This window comes from Protopterus annectens, chromosome 1.part2 (genome assembly GCF_019279795.1).
Source record: "Protopterus annectens isolate FY-2018-M chromosome 1.part2, PAN1.0, whole genome shotgun sequence".
Classification (NCBI taxonomy): Eukaryota; Metazoa; Chordata; order Ceratodontiformes; family Protopteridae; genus Protopterus; species Protopterus annectens.
The window spans coordinates 216,612,515-216,633,466 of record NC_056727.1 but is presented as its reverse complement, the minus strand read 5'-3'; the positions used below and the strand labels follow the sequence as shown (position 1 = coordinate 216,633,466).

Below are 20,952 nucleotides of genomic sequence, written 5' to 3'. Positions count from 1 at the left end.
AATAACAAAACATTTTCTAGCATGAACATCCCTAGCTATGAATTTAGAAACAGTTCAATTCTGTCATCCCTAGTTAAGAATTTAGAAACAGTTACTGCAATTCTGTCCTCATCTTCTGTTGCCGTGGTTATGGTCCCTTCCATATTGTTTACCTGTTTCAGCCATGTTACAGCACACCTAAAACCAGCACACATTCCAGAATAATACTGGGAGAATCTCGGACAAACTCTGCTGTCATGGTCTGATTCACGGAACAGGTGTGACTCATTCAACAGATATGCCCCACAGCAAATGTTTATGATGCATTGGTTGGTTGTAAAGCTAGCTTATGACTAACTTATGTATGACATTACTTGATGTAGAGATATAAATCCCTGACTACAGCCTAGGTTACCTGGGATTGATTAGAGAATTGGGTGACTGACAGCAGTAGAGAGGGATGGGTGTGACTATCCCTGGGGAGGCTGGTGACATGGGTACCTCCTGTAATGACCCTGGTAGAGGCTGGGGAGGTTGCTGGGTAGGAGCCATGGTCCAAAGAGGAGGCAGGGTGAACATGACTGAGCTGCTGTGGATGCAGGGTGATACATCGCAATGTCCTCGTTACATGTCCATCCCTGGACTATAACTACTGCTATCACAAGGGAAAAGAAAGGAAGGGAAGGTGAGTGGGCAGGGTATAAGAGAAAAAAAATCTCAGTGGATGTGGATGCCTACAATCCCCAGGGCACCCTTATGTTCTAGAACTGGCCTAGCAGGATTACAGAGTAAGTCTGGAGGAGGGTTGCAGGGTTGGATGTAGCTGGTAGACACAACATGGACATAGGGCACTAGGTAACACTACCAGAGAATGATATGGGGGAGAAAAAGAACTTGAGCATGACACTGGAAATAATTGTATACATTCTAGAGACAATGAGGAAAGGAACATATTAAAAATATAGAAATGTGTTACAAGGATAAACAAGTCGATATGTAAGAAACTAGTCACCCTAAGTATTAGTGATAACACTGAATTTACCTGCTCATATGTTTAGGAAAGGTGTACAAAACATATTTTTTTCAAAAAGAGTGAAAAACAAATGGGATAGACTTTCAAAGGAACAGGAAACTGCCAAAACAATAAAATGATTCAAACAAAACAAACGTAAAAAGGGTTAATGAAAAAGAATGGAGTTACAGAGTTGATGAAACAAAGATTTAACATGGAATACTAAAACTCCAAAGACATTGTATACTGTCTGGACAGAAGTAATTTAATTATTATTAAAGCTAATGAAAAGTGACAGGCATAGTGAGGAGTTGTACCTTGATGAGTAAATGGAAAACTAGCTGAGTGCAGGGAACAATGAATGGTGGTTGTGAGGTCAATCTCTTCTACAAGGCAGGTCAGTTACAGTATTTCACATACAATTGGAGTATTCGTGTCCTGTATCAACAGAAACCTATGCAGATGTATCAGTTTGTTTCAAATGGCTCAAATATGAGAGCATTTCTTTTTTGGAGAGTGCAGGGTTCTTATGTTCTACTTAGCAGACTCTTCTGTGAAGGTGTCAGCTCAGGTTCAGTACCAAAAATGCATTCAGTTTAGAAGGAGACGTTATATCTTTGGGTGAGAGGTTCTAGGAAGAGCAAAGAAAAGAAAATATTCTGAAATACATCAACTAATGAACTGCTCTGTTAAATGAAATATGGCAAAAGCAAACAAGATGTCTAAGTATGCAATTATGAAATTAGGTCTCTAGAGAACATGAAATCATTCTAATGGCATATGATGTATTGATGGGGCATATTGTGGGGTACAAAATGCAGTTCTGAAGTCTTTTTAGAGACACTGCTATGGTTGAGGTGCTCTTACAGAGATGAGCAACAAATATTATCAAGGACTGTGAGAAGTGGAACAAAGAAAGATTGAGAGACTGAAGTTGTAGAATTCATAGGATTAAAGACTAGATTGGAGACATAATCTTTGTTTAAAGAATCCTGAAAGGATCAGATAGATGGTATAGTGGACAGACAGATAGTAGGTATAGTGGACAGATAGATGGTATAGTGGACATGAGGGATAGCTGAGAAGGGAGGTGGAGGAGGATGAGCATGAATAGTAGACTGTGGGGACAATTCTCAGACAGGAAAAATGTCTTTGTGGCATGCGTGGTACATCCACGGAACACCTCTCGGGTTGGGTTGTGATATTCAGTTCCAGTTAGATATTCCAGAGAGAATGGCATAAGGGAAGGTATCTGATGGGTGAAGCTAGTGGATTAAAAAGTAGCTGCAAATGTTAGTTAACAGTCATATGCAACCTTCCATCTGGCAAGTGTATGTTCTTCCTGCAAGGGTAATAGTGGTTAAAATATCTGCAGTTCTTGGAGTCAGTATTTATTAGCATGATGACACTAAGACCAGTTTTAATAAGGTTGACTTGGAAAATTATATTGATTGTAACAATATTCTAATAATTGCATTATGAATTTCACTTAAAATAGTGCTGCATGAATGAAGACAAATCTTTTGCATTTGACAATGATTATTTTTACATTTTACTTTTCAAATGGTGGTCATATCTGCTCTGTGCCCTTCCCTTCACAGTACATACCACTTAGAATAAGGTTTGGGTAGAAGATCCCCATTGCTGCTTGGTTTGCTGACTGTTCATCGTCAATTGCTGCTGAAATAGCGAGGCCGAAGGAGATACCTGTGATACCTTGCAGAAATGTAAGCAGTACGATTAGTACTAGGGATCCATGATTTGGAACCTAGAGTAAGAATAAAACACAATAAGATTATCATACTAAAAAACATTTATTTAGTCTGTCATATTAATGAGGAACTGTTTTGTCAATATTACAATTTCTAATTGAGGAATACAGCTAATAAATCTGGATACTTTATATCGGAAACTTTTTAATAATTATTTTGTTTCTGTTACTCTTGATATTAGAGTCATTTGAGAGTGTCTTATGGATTTTTCACTTATGTAGATTCTTCATTAAACTGGATGACACTGCATCGCAAAGGTAGCATTTATTTCATATGTAGCTTAACACACAATTTTGTAAGACATCACCCCATTGCCTCTTATCTATGTGCAATGAATGTTTTTAGTCCCTTGTATCTATATTTTGTGACTTCATCTGACTAACAGCTGAATCAGTGAAAAGCTACATGCAGACTGTAATGTGAAATGGTTTCGGCTTTTGTGTCTTGTGGCTTCCCACACTGAGTTGATCTCACAGTTAAAAAATGTTGATGTTATACTATTCTCCTCCCTCCTCCCATGCAAACATTGGGGTAGAATACATAAAACTGATAATTTATGATATCAGCACTCCTTGTCCTTTTAAAAATGTTTGCCAAAGTTTGTAAATCCCCTGATAGGTACTGGAACTCCATTGCCGAGTGCTGTTGTATATCAAGTTAACTCTGTTGTACTATGCTAAAAGGTGGAACCCTTTATTTTATACATGTATCTGTTTATCTGACATTTGGGTCTATATCATATGAGTGAATTGCACAAATTGCGAACGCTCATAATATCGAACGTACCGGACCTCAAAGTGCTTTTTCTGAGATCGCAGTACAGTGACAAATGCGATATTTGCCCTTTCCTCACTGTAGTGTGATCTCAGAGTTGGAATATATATTTAGTGGGGGGGTGTGGGGGGCACAGCCCCCCACAATAGGAACTTCGAGGTCCGGTATGTTCGATATTATGAGCGTTCGCAATTTGTGTGATTCGCTCATATGCTATAGACCCTGACATTTAGTATTGCAGTAGTCTAATTTCTTATGTTTGACTGAATTATATATTTTACCACCCTGGACTTTTAGCCTACACACCTTTTTAATATTATTATTTTGTTCTTTTATGCATATAGTCTGATTCAGCCTATTATTACCTGATTCTTTATTCACGCCATCCTCTGTGTTATGTCATCCCAGATTTCATTAACTGACAGCATGATGTTCTGGATGGTGTTTCACCCCTTTTGTTCAGCTTGTCATGAAGGCATAGTCTATTTCTACGGCAGAGGCTGCCTCAAGCTACTCTATTTTGGGTAGCCTAGTTGTAGTGCTCAATTCCAAGAGTGACAGTAACTTGTACTCTAGGATGAAATATCATGTTGTGTTTTTTTTTTTCGGTCTTATCTACATGAGATACACCTGCTAAACTTCACAGGCTGATTTGAGGCACCTGATCGCCCTTGATATCATATATTAACATTATATGATGTTGACCTCACATTTACAGTGGAGATTTGGATTGATGACAGCTTTGGTCTACACTTTGAGCCACCTGTGTCTCCTAGCTCTTCAATGAATGAGGTGGGATATGATCAGAAGAGGGGCTATATATGTTAAAGCATCAATACACCTGATCCATGATATCTGTTCCCACAACAACATCTTTGAGCATGTAATGGATAGTAATAACAAAGTCTGCATGTGGGTGGTGGGAGGGAGGGAAGGTTTTTTTGGCATCGTTTCAGGGGTGATGGTATGCATGGGTATAATGTACAAGCTGGTAAACCTTAAGGTCAGCTAGGAATTCAGAGATGCCATTGTGTAGAAGTCCCATATAGTTAATATATAAGTCTACCAGGATAATGATGGTATTGACTTTTCTTTAAACTGTGAATATGGTCACATATTGATTTTTGAAATGTTTTAAAGTTGAGGGGAGGGGATGTAAGCAAATGCTAACAGAATGTAGTTATTGTTGTTGTTAGAGGTCGAAGTTTAGGTTAATATATAGGACTTGAGTCTGAGAAGGATTTTCTTGTGCTACAGTTTGTAGGTTTAGCTGCGACGTATTAAGAAGTGTGTTACCACTGTTTCTGATACCTAGTCTGTCATCAAACAAACACTGGTGGTCAGGGAAGTAATGGTGGATTGAAGGGCTGTGTTTTTTAATCCAGGATTCAGTGCTATTCAGGATATCCAAGCTAGGTAAGGATTGTTTTGTTTGATGTGGTGTTTGATGTGGACACTAATCTGGTAAACTTTATTTTGAATACTTTGTTAATTATGGAACAACTTAGGATCTATGTTTTTAATGTAGAAGTTTAGGTGATGGGAAAGAGGGGGGCCTGGGTGTGAAATTGAAGAAGAAATTTGCTAAACATGTGCAGTGCTTTTTTAAAGACTGTGAGCATGCAATTGAATGCAAAATGGCATATTGTACAGTGATGGGTATAATGTGGTGAAGTAATTGAGTTAGTTCTGGAGGGTTGTATTGTAGGTTGGTGCTTATTTATATATGAGTATGTTTGGTGAGGAGCTATGGTTTGTGGTTAGGGGGTATTTTTTAGGGTGTGGATAGGTAAAGGGTTAGGGTAGGGTAATGTCCACTAAGTTAGCAGTGTTAGAAGTGTGCCTGGGTGGATGATTTGAGAGAGTGGCTGAGGAATGTGTATATAAAATAGGAGGGTTAATTTTATGTGTGTGCTATAAAGTACCAATGTCAATCCACAGTGCTTTATAAAATAAGTAGAGCAGTTTTAGTCAATTGTTGTTTGGTAGGTGAAGTACTAATAGCCTTTAGTAGTAGGGAATGTAGTAGATGGGCTTATATGAGCATGATGAAATGGCTGGTGGAATCATTCTCAGAAACTAAACAACAACTACTAAATGAGAATCTTCATATCATCAATTGGTCTAGTATTTACAACTGCACAGATCAAAACACAGTTTTTGCTCACTTCTGGAAACTTTGAACCAAATTCCCGATTCCATCTTCCTAACACGATTAAGGGGGGCAGAAATGCACTTGGCTTTTACAGCAACTAAGGCAACTACTTAAATCCAGGAATTCAGCCTGGAATAATGGAAACAGCAACCAGCAAACAACCAACTACTTGAAAGAAATGGCCACATCAAGAAAAGGAGCAGAACTGCTACCATTCCAGAAAAGACCTCATTTCTAATGGACAGACAGACCATAGCAGCTCCAGACAAACATACTTCTGGAAAGAGTTAAAATCTTCAGCAGGCAGCATCATTGACTCCATCCAATCAGCCAATAAGACAATAGGAAGCCTTGACTTTGTTACAGATTACAGAACCTTCCTAACAGACATTATTAATGACCTATCCAATGACTACATCCATGTTAAGACCCCTCCCCAGGTAGCATTACAACACTAAAGTCTCAAATTCGATCCTTCCAACTATTCACCCTAGCAGCTTACAGCCCAACATTTTACTATAAGAATATCACTGTTAATGAAGTCAAAACAACTCTTTTCAACATAAATGAAAAAGCCAGCCCTAAACTCTCAAAACTACATTCCACCTTCATGAAAATATTAGCTCACTTTCATTGGAGCACCTCTCACCTCATACATTCAGCCTCTAATTAACAACTTCTATTTCCCCACAGCCTTTAAACATTCACACATCATTCATCTCTATAAAAAGTCATACCCTAAGTAATACAAAGATTACAGACCTATATAGCAAACCTGGACCCTATACATAATATCTTTGAAAAATTTATATGCCAACAACTCTGTGATCACGTTAACAGAAATGGTCTTCTTTGTGATAAACAACACAGTTTCAGAAACTTTTTTTTCAGTACCATGACAGCATTATACACAGCCACTGATACAATTAATAACAATATGAAAGATTCAAAATTAACATGGAGTGGGTTTATTGATATGAGAAGAGCATTTGAAACAGTAGATCATAACCTGCTCCTTTACAAACAGCAAATTTAATTTTGGCCCAAATATAATAAGATGGTTTCAAAGTTACCTCTGAAACAGTACATTCCAAGTACACCTAGGAACCTGCCTTTCAACAGGAGGCACTGTTGGCATAGGAGTTGCAAAAAGATCCATGCTTGGTCCATTGTTATCTGTCCTGTTTATCAATGATATATCCGCTGATCTGTCCTATATCAACTTGATCCTTTATGCAGATGATATTCTACTACCTGAATCGGGTAAGAACACCTTGACCCTTCAACAAAAACTACAGTCTAACTTCAGTGATTTATGCCACTGGATGAATATAAATATACTACTAATCAATCCTCTGATGTCTGCCATCATGATATTTGGCACCCTACAAAAACTCCCTAAATCCCCAAATCTAATGATCACTGATAAAGGGACCAATCCATTACTACTAGAAACAGAACAAGAGTACCTAGAGATCAACTTGGACTCCACTTTTTCATTGGCTAAGCATATTGACAATATTATTAACAAAATACTCCACCAACTAAAATGATGCTATAGAACTTTATACCTGCTTACCCCTGCAGCTCAAGATGCCTTAGCATAATGTGTTTATCCCTAAAACTGAATATGGCCTCCCGGTTATAACTTTACATTCCAGATGAAACACATGTAAAATACAAACTACTATAAACAAAATCTGCAGATTTATTTCTTCTTGCAGAACCACAATCTCATCACTTCCAGCTTTTACAGCAGTGTAACAGGATACCTATAAATGATAGGTCCACATTACTTCTTAGCTGTTAGATCTACAAGTTGTTAAAAACGGTTCTTTGCCCCACCTTGAAAATCAAGGAGCCAAACTACGCACTTAGAGACAGCCAAGAAGACAGCACTGTTCTCCTTAGACCTCATTTTAAAATCTCCAAAGGAAAAAAAGAGTTATCTCCAGTTAAGGCCCAGCTGTTTGGAATCATCTACCAGCACGAGTGATGCAGGAAGAGACACTTTAAATATTTAGATTCAAAATAAAAGGGCAAGTGTTAAAGGACACCAAATGTTCTTGCTTTGAGTACAACGGCTAGTCCTTGCAGCTCATACTATGGTCATATCTTTCTTGTGAAGGCATACTATTAATACATGACCACTGGATGAATGTACACCTTAAGTGTATATACTGTAAACAATATCAATTACATTTATAATTGTAAATAAAAAAACAAATGTACTAGCTCTACTGTTTTACTGTACTAGGTACAGCTTTGTGTATTCTTTTGTCTGTGCTTAATTTTCTGTGTGTTTCTTCCACCATGGTGCTTGGGTGGTGGGTGAAAAGGCTCTGTCCACCAGTCGGGTCTATATTAGATCACTGAACGCTTAAAAAAGCGAACAGTGATTAATCAACCCTATATAAGCGAAAGCTTACAATTTCGAACTGTCAGAACAGCGATTTTTTTCCTAGGGAAAAAAAAATCGCTGTTCCAACAACAAAAAAAAAACTTTAAACACTACATTAAGTGGGGGGATGTGCCCCCACACACACCCTACTTAAATATACCAACTCAGAGACCGCACTACAGTACCAAAAATGGCAAAGTAACGAAGCAGCCAAGGGAATTCTTTCCCAGGGAAAGAATTCACTTAAAAGTCGCTTCAACATTTTGCTATTTCAGGCTTTTGAGTTCGACCAAGATGCATTTGAAAAAAATGTGTCTTCAGTCTTCTAATAGGGAACTGACCAGTCATGTTACCCAGATAAAATTGTGATGGCTTGAGTTGGCAAGAAGAGTTGCTTTTGATTTGTGGGGAAGATGTCTGTGAAAGCATCATTTGAGATTGCTAATAGGAGGTGTGGAAATAAATTAGATGATATGGGGGGGTTGCTCAACAACTGGGGGTGAGAGGGGAGCAAGATGTGCAATATCTCATGATAGCAGAAGACAGTCAGTCTGCGTATGAGCAGATAAGGCAGGCCCAGTCAAAGCACTGCTCACCAAGGTAAAAGAAAAAAAATTAAAATAAGAAGTCAACCATGCAGAAAACTCTGAATGGCAATCATGTTGCTACACAGGAACACTGACACCATGTAGCTCACTAGGCTGAGACAGGCGTTATAGTTTAGTTTGTAGAGTGAAGGGTGATTTGTTAGATTCAAGAAATAGTATATCATCAGCATTTAGAATGATGTGTAATGAAACAACATGTAGAATGATGTGTGTGCGCATATATTGATGTTTATTTATTTACACATGTATTTATTTATCCTTTATTGACTAGGTTAGTTTCACTAGGTAAGTGTCCTCTTTTCAGAGTAGACGTAAGGTGGTATTTATACAGACTTTGGGAAATTCAGTCAGGGAACCAGGTAACTTACCCTACTCTTTTGTCTTCTTGTTTTGCATTGCAATAACTAGGTGGGACCTGAGGGATGCTGCTGACTTTGGTTGTGAGAAATTGTGTTTTCAAATCAGCATATTGAGAGGTGACTGAACAACTGGAAATGAGTAAATTATTGTAACAGAGTTAGAAGGAAGTGTATTATCAACACAGGATTTACTAAATTTGATGGAGCAAAGTGAAGCCGAAAGTGAAGCAGAAGTAAGCTGGAGTGAAGTAGCTGTTCAGAAGAAGAAGTGATGATATTTTCAACAGGAAAAGCAGTGGATTTTGCAGATAAACTGGTAGAGTAACTAGTTTCAAGGGTTCATCAGCAATAGGGTATGAAAAATATCTTATGTTGATGCTGTAAGAATGGGAAGACAAGCAGATGTGGTAACAGAAAGAAGTACACAACAACAGACTGCAAATAAACAACTCAGAACTAAGAAACTTAATGTAAGAATTAAAACAAAGAATAACTTTTGTTTAAATAGATATGATGTTTTAGACAATATCATTTTACCTTCAGGATTTAGGATAAAAGACAAGAGTATTAACACATTGGGGACCGAGAACTTCTGTGAAGTGACTTTTGAAACAACAGAGTTATTGGAAAAAAATCATGTCTGAGGTAGGAAAGAAAGAAAACACTGTGCAATGAAAACACTATTTTTTTAAATTTTGGGCAGCATCTTAAAAACAAAGTGCATGTACAATTCAGAATTGTTGACAATGAGATTGTTGAAATGAAGCATTTTTTTTACCTGTTATAAAAATATGCATGACATAAAAAGGTATTTGATGAAAGAAATATATTGAGGGGTGGGAAGTGTTAGTAACATGATAGAAGGAAGAAAGGATGCAGTGTGTTCAAAATGTAATAGATGTTAATAGAAAGGGAAGGGGGCTGTGAGATACTTGGTCTAGCCAAATGTCTTTTTTTGTGGACATGACTGTGGAAAAAGGTGCAAGAAATATGGAAAGAGGGGTAACACAGCTAAAAATTATGAGCCAAAGTATAGCAAATGTAATACTATAGGGCATTTTTGGTTGGATTTCCTACATTCCAGCACAACGGAATAAATGAAGAAATGTTTAGAAATAATAGCAAATAAGGTAGATAGATAATTTTGTGAAACACATTTTAGAAGTAGATTTTTGACACAAACTCACAAAAAACAAAGTTAAAAATTTGGGAAAAATGATTTTGTTATTCAGAAAGAGAATAGATGTGAACTACTGGGAAGTGAGGAAGGAGAAGTAGGGGATTTCTGATACAGCAAGGATGAAATAATGTAAATTCACTAGGAAGAAGGGAATTTAGAAGGAGATGAAAAATAAAACTTGGAAAAAGAAACAAAGACTAGAAAAGGATGATGTAAAACTACTATGTGCTGATGTGAATAGTATTAGAAATTATTTCATGAGTGTAATGGTAACTGACTGGTGTAAGAAGGTCAAAGCAGAAATTATATGTTTATTAGATACAAGACACATTAAAAAAGAGAAAAGGAATAGCATTGAGGCCTTTGGGGAAAATGTGATTATATGGTTTTTAGGAATTTTTATATGTTCAGGCATAGGGATTTTGATAAGAAAAAAAAAACTAAAATATTAGATGTTACAGTACTAATACCAGGTGGGATGGTGATATGTGATGTAACAAAATAAGAAAGATGTTTAAGATTATTTGCAATTTATTTGTGCACAGACAAGGCACACAGAAAAATATGTTTGAGGTCTTAAAAATATATTTTGGTTAATATGTTGATTATTATCAAAGGAGACTTTAACTGAAATTTAAGTCAAGAGAAGGGAAAGGAACACAAGGTGTGAAAGTGCTGATGGAAATTATAAAATGTGAAGAACTGCAGGTAGGAAAAAGAGAATGGACATCAAAAAGACAGATTATATAAGATGTTCAAAAGGAATTAAAAATAGAAAGAGATATAGAAATTCTGATCACAAAGTTGTGTGTAAAACAATAGGCGAGGATAAAGAGCAAAGAAATAAGGAAAAAAAAATAAAAATGCTAATTGCTGAATTTAGACAGAAGAAATAAATTAAGAGTATAAGCTTATTGGAAGAACATTGACGAGGGAATTTTATGAAAAATGGTCTGCATGGTGGGTAATGTTTAAAGAAAAGTACAACAGAGTATTTTTAATACTAGAAAATGGAATAAAACAGAAAAATGAAAAGGAATACTAAGAAATAATGGAAAAGATTTGATTATAATGTAAAAAGAAAGGAACAAAATTAGAGAGCTATAAACAAAGAAAGCTGAATGACAAAACAGAGAGAGTTAAACATTATTATTTAGGCAAAGATTTTTCTTAACGGGTAAAGAAGAGTAGGTATCACATTATTTAGGAAAACAAATGAGAATAAAAGAAGGAATAATGGATGGGTTACATAATGCAGAGGGTAGTATAAGATAAAAACAAAAACAAATAATGGAAGTAGTAGAAAGATTTATAGATAAAATACATGAAAAGATGACACCGAGAAACAGGAATGGTGTGTTAAAAATATCAGATGGTACTAAGTGTGAAAAGATCTAGAAACAAGGAAAAGGGAAAAATAGGGATGAAAAGAGAATATAGGAAAAATAATATGCAAATAAGGTAAAATTAGGGAAATTAAAACGTGCAAATATAGTGAGAAAAGGAATGGGTTGTAAGAATATTTTTCTTGTATATCCATGGAACGATTTATCAGATAATGTTAGAAATGTGATAAAGCAAAGAAGGAAAATGTTTGAAGATTTCTGTAAATTTGGTGACTTTTTCTGGAGAATTTTGTTAAGCAAGTTACCTGTTAATGTAAATACGAACTATAAAGCAATAGAAGAAACATGAATGAATGAATTGCAAGAGGGCTTTCAGATGTGTTATGATTGCAAGGTAGAGGAAAATGCAAAACATCAAATGCGACAAAAACCACCACCCGAAAAGACTGTAGACAGTTCATTAAAACACCTTTAGCGCTTCGGCAAAACTGCCTTAAAAGGAGTTAAAATCACACAAGTATTCAAACCTTTTATATACCATTCCTTAATACATAATTACACTCATTAAACAATTATTCATTATCTAATTAAATTAAATTAAAACCTTCCAATTACAATCAACATTCATGCCAGCAGGGGTCAGGGTACCATACTTAAGAATAAATACGGTCTCCTTTTAAAGGAGCATTTCTTAACTTCTGCATATTTATCTCTTTGAACAATTTTTTTTCTAAAATTGTACCCTGAAGTCCCTCTGGGTTCCCATAATGACACTTTTTAAAATGCATTGCAAGAGGGCTTTCAGGTTTTCCATTTCTTATATCTCTCACATGCTCTTGCAATCTCAACTTGAAAGCCCTCTTGCTCTCCCCAGTATAGAACATATTACAGGGGCATTTCAACGTATACACAATTCATTCTGTATCACAACAAATTCTACCATTCACTCTAAAATACAGCTCATTAATTCTATCAAAGACCCTAAGTATAAATTTACAAATAATACATGTACCAAAAGGGAGTGTGTCCATTTGAACAGGAACTCTATTTATTTTATTAATAGGAACTGAAATTTTACTATACACTATTCTATCTCTTATACTCCTTCCTCCATGGAACATGGGGATCCTATGCAAGTTATTAACAAATTCCTTAAATTTAACTAGAAATCCCCAATAATATTTCATAACTTTCACAATCTGCTCACTCAACAAATCATGAGTAGTAACTTCATAAATTTTCTGTTGTTTCTCAAATCTTTCATTTATTCCTTTGTCCCTATAATCATTCCTATATTTACTTAACTTAACATTAGTTTATTTTACTCTTTGTAAAGAGGCCACTACTAGTTCCTTATTATATCCTCTCCCAATAAACATTGTGTCTGCTCTTTCTAATTCTCTTTCTAATTTGCCACTATCACTACATAACCTTTTGAACCATAACAACTCTCCATATGGTAGTGCTTTTAGAAAATGGAGTGGATGGCAACTATGGACATCCAAAAAATGGGTACCATTACAAAACTTTTTGTGTATCCTACTCTTAACCCCCCATTTACTACCCCCTCTAAACAAACATCCAAAAATATTACATTTTTACCATACTGGGGTCCATCGAATTGTAGGCCAAACCTATTTTTTGCAAGTCTTGAATAAATTGCTCAGTTCTATCATGACCTCCCCTACATACAAAAATTAAGTTATTTATATATCTATAGTATTTCATAACATGTTTCTTCACAAAATTATGACTATATAAATATTATGCTTCAAACAAACCCAACATTATACTGGCATACATGGTGGCAAAAGGTGCCCCCATGGCTGTTCCCTGCAATTGACAATACGATTCTCCATTAAATTCAAAATAATTATGCCTCAAACTAAAATCAATTAGTACATTTATATAATAAGCCACTAGGCTATTCCCTAAGAAGAATTCTAGATCATTTGCAAATCTACAGTATGTTGTATACTAGTATAAAGGCTTTTAACATTTACTGCTAGCCAATACATATCATCCCTCCACTATAAATCTACTACTTTATGCAAAACATTCCTGGGAATTCAATAAACACCATATAGGCTTCACACTAAGCCTACATAACATTTTTGAATTTCCATAATGAGCAGCAGTGCTAACTGCATATGCATGCTGAACATCACACTTACACGAATACAAGTGCAGTTTTATGGCCAGCAATACAAACACCTGCAGATGTAAACCTGTTTACCTACAGGCAAACTAGGTTTGTGGGATTGTGTGGAAAGCCACAATGACTCAATGACTACCAGAGTTTAATATAAAGCAATGTATATAGTTTCGACATATTATATGAAAGTGTATTCAGTGTAGAGTAGTGTATGAACCTGTCTTAGGCATACTGAATAAAAGTTTTGCAACTGATCAGCAAGGGTATATAGACTGCATTATAAATAATTATTCAGGGGAAGTGTGTGTATAAAGGCACACACATGTGAATTATAGGAATGACCGCAGGGGAAGAGGACAGGTGAAACATGGTAATGTACAGCAGATGAGGGCATGTCAATGTACATACACCACAAAGACAAGACAGTTGTAGCAGGATCACTAATCACATATCTACATTATACAGTACGTACTGCTGTGTGGGTATAGTCATATAAACATCACACAGTTTTTGAAAATTATATGACTGTCACACAAGGTGACTTATCAATGGACAGGATTCTTCGTAAGAGAAGCATTCTGATACGAACACTGGAAAGTGCATTTATCAAGGACAGTATACACAATAGGGGGTAGGTGCATATTGTGTAACTTTTCAAAATGGGTTGCCTGAATATTACTGGAGCGTCAGTATAGTTCTCAACCAAGCGGGACAGATAGCAACAGGCTCATGAACAACAATAGACAGAAGCATGCACAATCATGGACAGTATTAGCATAATACCACCATTAATCCATGTCACTGACATAACATATGTGAATGTGCAGGATTACAGATGGTTCTGCATGAACACACTTATACAACTGTCATGATTTGTCATTAATCTAAGAATCAAGCACACATCTGTTGGAGGTGTTAGAAGGGACACTGTTGCACCTGTATTTGAAATTATGAGCAATCCTGGCTAGCTGATAGGTATGCATGGAATATATATGCCGCAATCTATACTTTCACAAATATAACCCATGCCATCAATGTTGCCAATCAGCTATGTGAATCACAGGAACACATATCACACATGCATCTTGTATAACACCTTGAAGGGGATTCTGCACCATCAACCCTTAATGTTTATGCACCAAAAAGAATACTTAGGTATGCCTGATAAGATGTGTGGGAGGTCACTGTGGCAAAAGTTGTACAGTTGAGTAACTCACCCCTTGAAGATATTTTGAGAGAGACATGTGAAAGGGTGCATTATACTCCATTATTAGTGTGATGAGGGTTGAGAACAATGGAACTATAATGCTCTTTGATGTGGATGTCCCACACATACTTAGGAGCTGCGCTACCTACAAGGGAGTGGTCATCATGGTGGGCACATGCTGGTGGACATTCTCCATAACATCTACCTGAGTACACAGATCACATACCACTTGGTCTGCTCATAGGGGTGTATTGTCTATATTGCAATTATCTTGTGTATTACCTGACCAATACTTTCTGGCCATACTGCAGCTCCCTAACACATAAAACAATAGTTCTTGCACTGGCCACAATCTCCATCACTTTTCTGTAGCTGTATAGCCAGCATTACCTGATGTTATATAGCTCCTAAGTCCGTAACATCACTTCAACTTGTAGCTACAGACAATTCCAATTAGCAAGTCTTACACTCTCATCCACCTATCACTTCAAATCTCTCACCCCTCTTAACAATAAACTCCCACATTCACCTAATACTGCACCTTTAATACAATACCAATCTCACTCATTCATAGATAGTACCCTTGCATGTAACACATTCTTTCTGAAACTAGATAACGTGGGTTACACATATCCAACCCAACTACTAAAAACATCATTCTACCCATTAATAATCTTCACCCTATTTTTACTTTCCATCCTGTCCTCCTACCACACTCAGCTTCATAACCACACCCCATCCCCTCGGCAACTGATTCCATAGCCAGCACCACCAAACTACAAGATGTCCCTATATTGCCATGTGACCTTACCTCCCCCTACCCTTCTTTTACTCACGCACTAAACTGAAAATCAAAACTAACCCCTATCTTCTCAAAGACAGACTAAAATAATTCACAAATTGACCAAACTCTATCTACACCTACTCCATAAACTCACTTGCAGTGGTGATATACTTCCCATTCCAGGACCCAAAACATCAATCAGCCCAAATTAAATCAGCTAAATCCCCTACACCACAGACCTACCTCAGCTCTCCACTTCTTAAACATTAATGTAAGAAGTATACTTAACAAAATTCATGACCTTCATGCCCTACTAGCTCTATACAAACCAGATATCGCTGTGTTAACTGAAACATGGCTCAAACCACAACATCACAATAATGAGATTACTGCCCCGGGTTACAACATTATCTGAAGAGACAGATCAGAGAAAAAGGGCGGAGGTGTTGCAATATTATTCCAAAATCATCTTACCTTAGAACAACTAGATTACAATACCCATGAATTCAAAGATGTAGAACTAATCCTTGCCAAATTAAAAATAAGTTCCAACAAACGTATAATTATTGCAGGTGGCTATATACCACCAGGCAATAACATCACTGTAATGGAAAGTCTGCTTAATTGGACCTCCAACTCCCTTCCACATGAAACCATACTATTAGGAGACTTCAAGATTGACTGGCTTCACTGCTCCAGCCATAGCCTCTCTACCTTCATAAACCTCCACAGGTTTACCCAAACTATAACCACCCCCCCACTCGAATAGACAAAACTTCCAAATGCCACTCCATCTTAGACTGGATCCTGGTATCTGACCCCACTCTTGCACAGCAATCTGATTGTCTTCCAGATACCCTAAGTGACCATCACCCAACCTACCTAATTAGGAACAGATCCCAAACCATCAACCAACCCATCCTCAGAATAGTTAGAAACATAAAAACCTTTATAGCTACTGATTTCATCAATACTCTAAAAATCTGTAACTGGAGGCCCCTAAAACATCTACCTCTAGACGATGCTGTCGAGTACTTTAACACAACCTTCATAAAAATCTTAAACCATCATGCACCCCCTAAAACCATTTGAATAGAAACTAACTATGCCCCATGGCTAAGAAAAGATACTAAAACTATAATGAAAGAAAGGGACAAGGCCTGGATTCAATATCAGAAAAACAAAACCACTACTTTGAGACAAAACTATGTACAGCTCCATAACAAAGCCAAAACACAAATCAAACTAGACAAATCCAGCTACTATACAAGCATGCAAGAAAAATATGCTCACAACCCACAAAAATTCTGGGCCACAATAAATGGTATACTGCATCCAGGAAAGTCCACGACTCCAACCCCTGTGCTTCCAAATAACCATAAAAACATTCCTACTCATTTTAACAAATTCTTTACGGAAACAGTCCAGACCCTTGCCAATGCCCAAAATAGTACTAGCAGCCCCACACCAATAACTACCCCAACCCACCCCAATATACAAAACAATAGCCCCAGTTTTCACCTCCACTCTGTATTCACCAAATCAATATCTAAACTCCTTGGTAAACTTAAACCAACCACTCTAGCAGCTGATAAGCTGCCAGCAGACTTCCTTCAGATCTCAGCTGAAGTTATAGCCTATCCTGTCTCTATTCTCATAAACAAATCTCTCTCCGAATGCAAAGTCCCCACCTCATGGTAAACATCATATATAATTCCACTGCACAAAGGAGGCAACTCCTTAGAGCTCACCAACTATCTCCCAATAGCAATCTTATCACCTTTATCCAAAATATTAGAAAGAGTTGTTCATACTCAACTAATACAGTACCTCCAGAATAACAAACTACTCTCCATATCCCAGCATGGCTTTAGACCTTCCCATAGCACCACAGCAGCACTACTATCATTCACCAACATAGTTAACCACCACAGAAACAATGGTCTATTTGTTTCTTCCATATTCTTAGACCTATCAAAAGCCCTTGACATGGTAAACCACAGTCTGCTTCTTGATACCCTATCCACCCTAAATATAAGTCCCTCCTCTATATCATGGTTTCATCAGCTAATTATTTGCCCATCAGCAAGCAGTCCTATGGCAAGACCAATTGTCTCCCATGTTAACAGTAACCATAGGAGTCCCTCAAGGATCCATCCTTGGCCCATTGCTGTTCTCTCTATTTACAAATCAGATCTCTTCATCCTCTCCCACTGCCTCAATAGTACAATATGCAGATGACACTACCCTCATATGTGCTGCCCCTACCCTTAGTGAACTGCAAACCCTTACCCAAAATAACTTCACCCTAGCCGAAACTTGGTTCACTAACATTAAACTTCTTAATCAAAAAAAACAAACTAATTATTTTCAGCCCTGGCAGAGCTCCTCCCCTAAATAATAATTTCACTATTAACTCCAAAGAAAACATTCAAATCCTTCCAACCACACACACTAAACTGCTAGGCGTAGAAATAGACAATAACCTGATGTTTGACATCCACATAGCACCAACCATTAAGAAAGTTAATAAAAAACTTGGTCTCCTCTACAGGAACAAACAGTTTATGACAAAACACACCAAAGTAACCATCGCAAGGACACATCTTCTATTCACCATCCTCTATGCCTCTCCCATCTTGACCAATCTCCACCAAACTGATCTAAATAAAATGGAATCTTGCTACAACAAGATTGGCAAGTTTGCTACTGAAGCCTCATATAGGTCCCACCACTGTCTATCCCTTAAGCAACTCAACTGGCTTGAGTTGCCTCATATACTTCTACTCAATCAATTCTCTATAGTACACAAACTCTACTACCTTCCTGAGACAACCCCAGCACTTCTGCACCTAATTCACCCCCGCATTCCTTATAGAGTCTTAAGATCTAGTAACCAGAACCTCATAACTGTCATCAAACACCATTGCCAAAACCTGGAACACACTACCAAGTCAAATAACTTCTACCACCTCCTTTAGTCAATTCAAAAAACTCCTGAAAACCCACTATCTAAGTAACTGGCTATACTCATGCCACTCACCAGGCTAATCTATAGCAAGATCATTTGTCAGGGTACAGCTATGTATAAACAGTTTCTCCCCTGAAAGCTTCCAAACCCATGTACTTTTACCTTACAAAACTTATAACTGCAAAAGAAAACAAATGTACCGCTGATTGTCTACTGTAAGAAATGATAATCACTAGCATGATGTCCTGTTGTGTGTATATATGCTATATGTATGTTAGTTAATCATTAGCATGTTGTCCTGATGTGTATATATATGCCATATGTATGCATGCTCTACTTCTTTTTACTCTGATGTAATGTATTGTAATGTGGAGCTTTTCTCCATGGGTCTCCGCTGAAAATGGACCTGTGTCCAGTAGGACTTTCCCGGTAAACAAATGTAAAATAAATAAAATAAATAAAATAAAATAAATTTGCATTCATAATGGAACTAATCCCCCAAGAGTTTCTTCATCTACTGTGTCCCCATGGCTGTGGCAGCAATTATTTGTGTTTGTTGATACTGCCTGCGTTATAGCAATACCACACTTGGATTCAATGACTGTCCACAATTTACAGTCTTCCACAAAGCTGGTTGCAGAAAGGATGTGTAAATCAGTTTTGACATATGAGACTTAAATAATGAAAAAAAGAAAGGGCCTATCGCAGAGCCCTGACATATGGACCTCATCACTGGCACTATAGATAAAGGTGACTTCACACACTGCAACATATTTATCTGACATGTATGTGATCCAGTTATCTACCTACTTAGTGAAGTAGGTGTTTATGGCCACTTCAGACAGTTTCTCTCTAATACTTGACTGTGTATTTGTGTCTAATGTCTTGGTCAGGTCAAGTTACACAGGATGATAGTGCTGCCATCATGCACATGCTTGGTAACCTTCTTGAAGGCAGCCAACAATGTAACAGACATAATGTAGCCTTAACAAGTCAAACATGGGCTTGGTACACAATTGGGATATTACCTGTGCCCTTTTAGAGAATGTCCATGATGACATGTTGACCTGCTTCACAGATAAGGAGAGTCAGGATGGGTCTATAACTGCAAGCATCAGGTGATGTTCCCCCAGACAGCTGTATACCCTTCTATGGGAAAATAGGCTGTCTGGAAGATGTGTTAAAGTACAGATCGAATTGTGTGTGGTAGGTCAAGTTTTACATCATGCTATAGGCAAGCTGAACCTGTGATGTTGTCAGGGCCCATTGATTCTATGTTATTAGCTTTACAGAACACACAGATAAGCTACTCTCCTAGGAATAACAATGTTTGCATGTATACTTTGCTGATGGCCAGTGACAACATGGGGTTGACTTGTGAGACAAACTGTCAGTTAGTGGATTTTATATTTTCTCCGGTTGTGTATGTCTGGTGGCATCCACATACAGATTTGTGCTTAGTTGTGTATTCCTCTTAACATTTCACATTTATTGGAATAAATGATTTGTGAAAAGACCTCCAAATACAACCTTGTTCATTCATCACATTCCACACACTGATACTATTCACACACAAGCATACAACCGTATCAATATCACATACTTATATCAATTGCACAACATATGACTATATATATATATATATATCTATGCTTCATTGGAAAGTTAAGTTTAAGTGGCCTGATGCCATATAAGAACACATTACAAATCAGTTGTTTGTGGCTCATGTAGAACATTTCCTGACACAAATGCAAATAGTCACATGATGGTGCTGCTGACCACCTGGGAATAGCAACACAGCTGAACATACAGTGAATTCCACAATGTTGCAATTGAACCCAAACATGTGATACATTGTTAACAGAATAACAACGTGTATGAAACAAGACTTATGTGACCATGTAATCAAAATTAATTTATATTGATGTCTGTCACAGAACATTTAATGATGGTATGCAGACACATGCACACCTGTGCCATACTGCAAGTGACACTGTGATGGTGAAATGTGAACTGTGTAGAAGGTTGATCTGCTCCACTACAACAACACATGCCCTAATAAGGCAACAGTATACATACAAGTGCATCATGCCATGTCAATGGTTCTCAGGAGATATATTACTACAAATGTTATAGAACGAGCATGTAATGAAATGGTAGCAATGGCCATCAATACATTAGCTCACATCACTGATTGTAATATCCTATTGTAGCCATACTGTACATCCACACCTCAATATACCACATGT

The 20,952-nt window shown here is 37.2% G+C and overlaps 1 protein-coding gene across 3 annotated transcripts in view; it reads right to left on the bottom strand.

The window, feature by feature from the left end:
* The window catches only part of LOC122788685 (ABC transporter G family member 23-like), a 1,725,589-nt gene that overhangs the window by 527,483 nt on the left and 1,177,154 nt on the right, over positions 1-20,952 (bottom strand). For all 3 annotated transcript variants that reach the window (XM_044055583.1, XM_044055595.1, XM_044055590.1), the window contains exon 18: positions 2,600-2,759. In XM_044055583.1, coding sequence (XP_043911518.1) covers positions 2,600-2,759 — 160 coding nt within the window. The remainder of the gene's footprint in view (positions 1-2,599; positions 2,760-20,952) is intronic.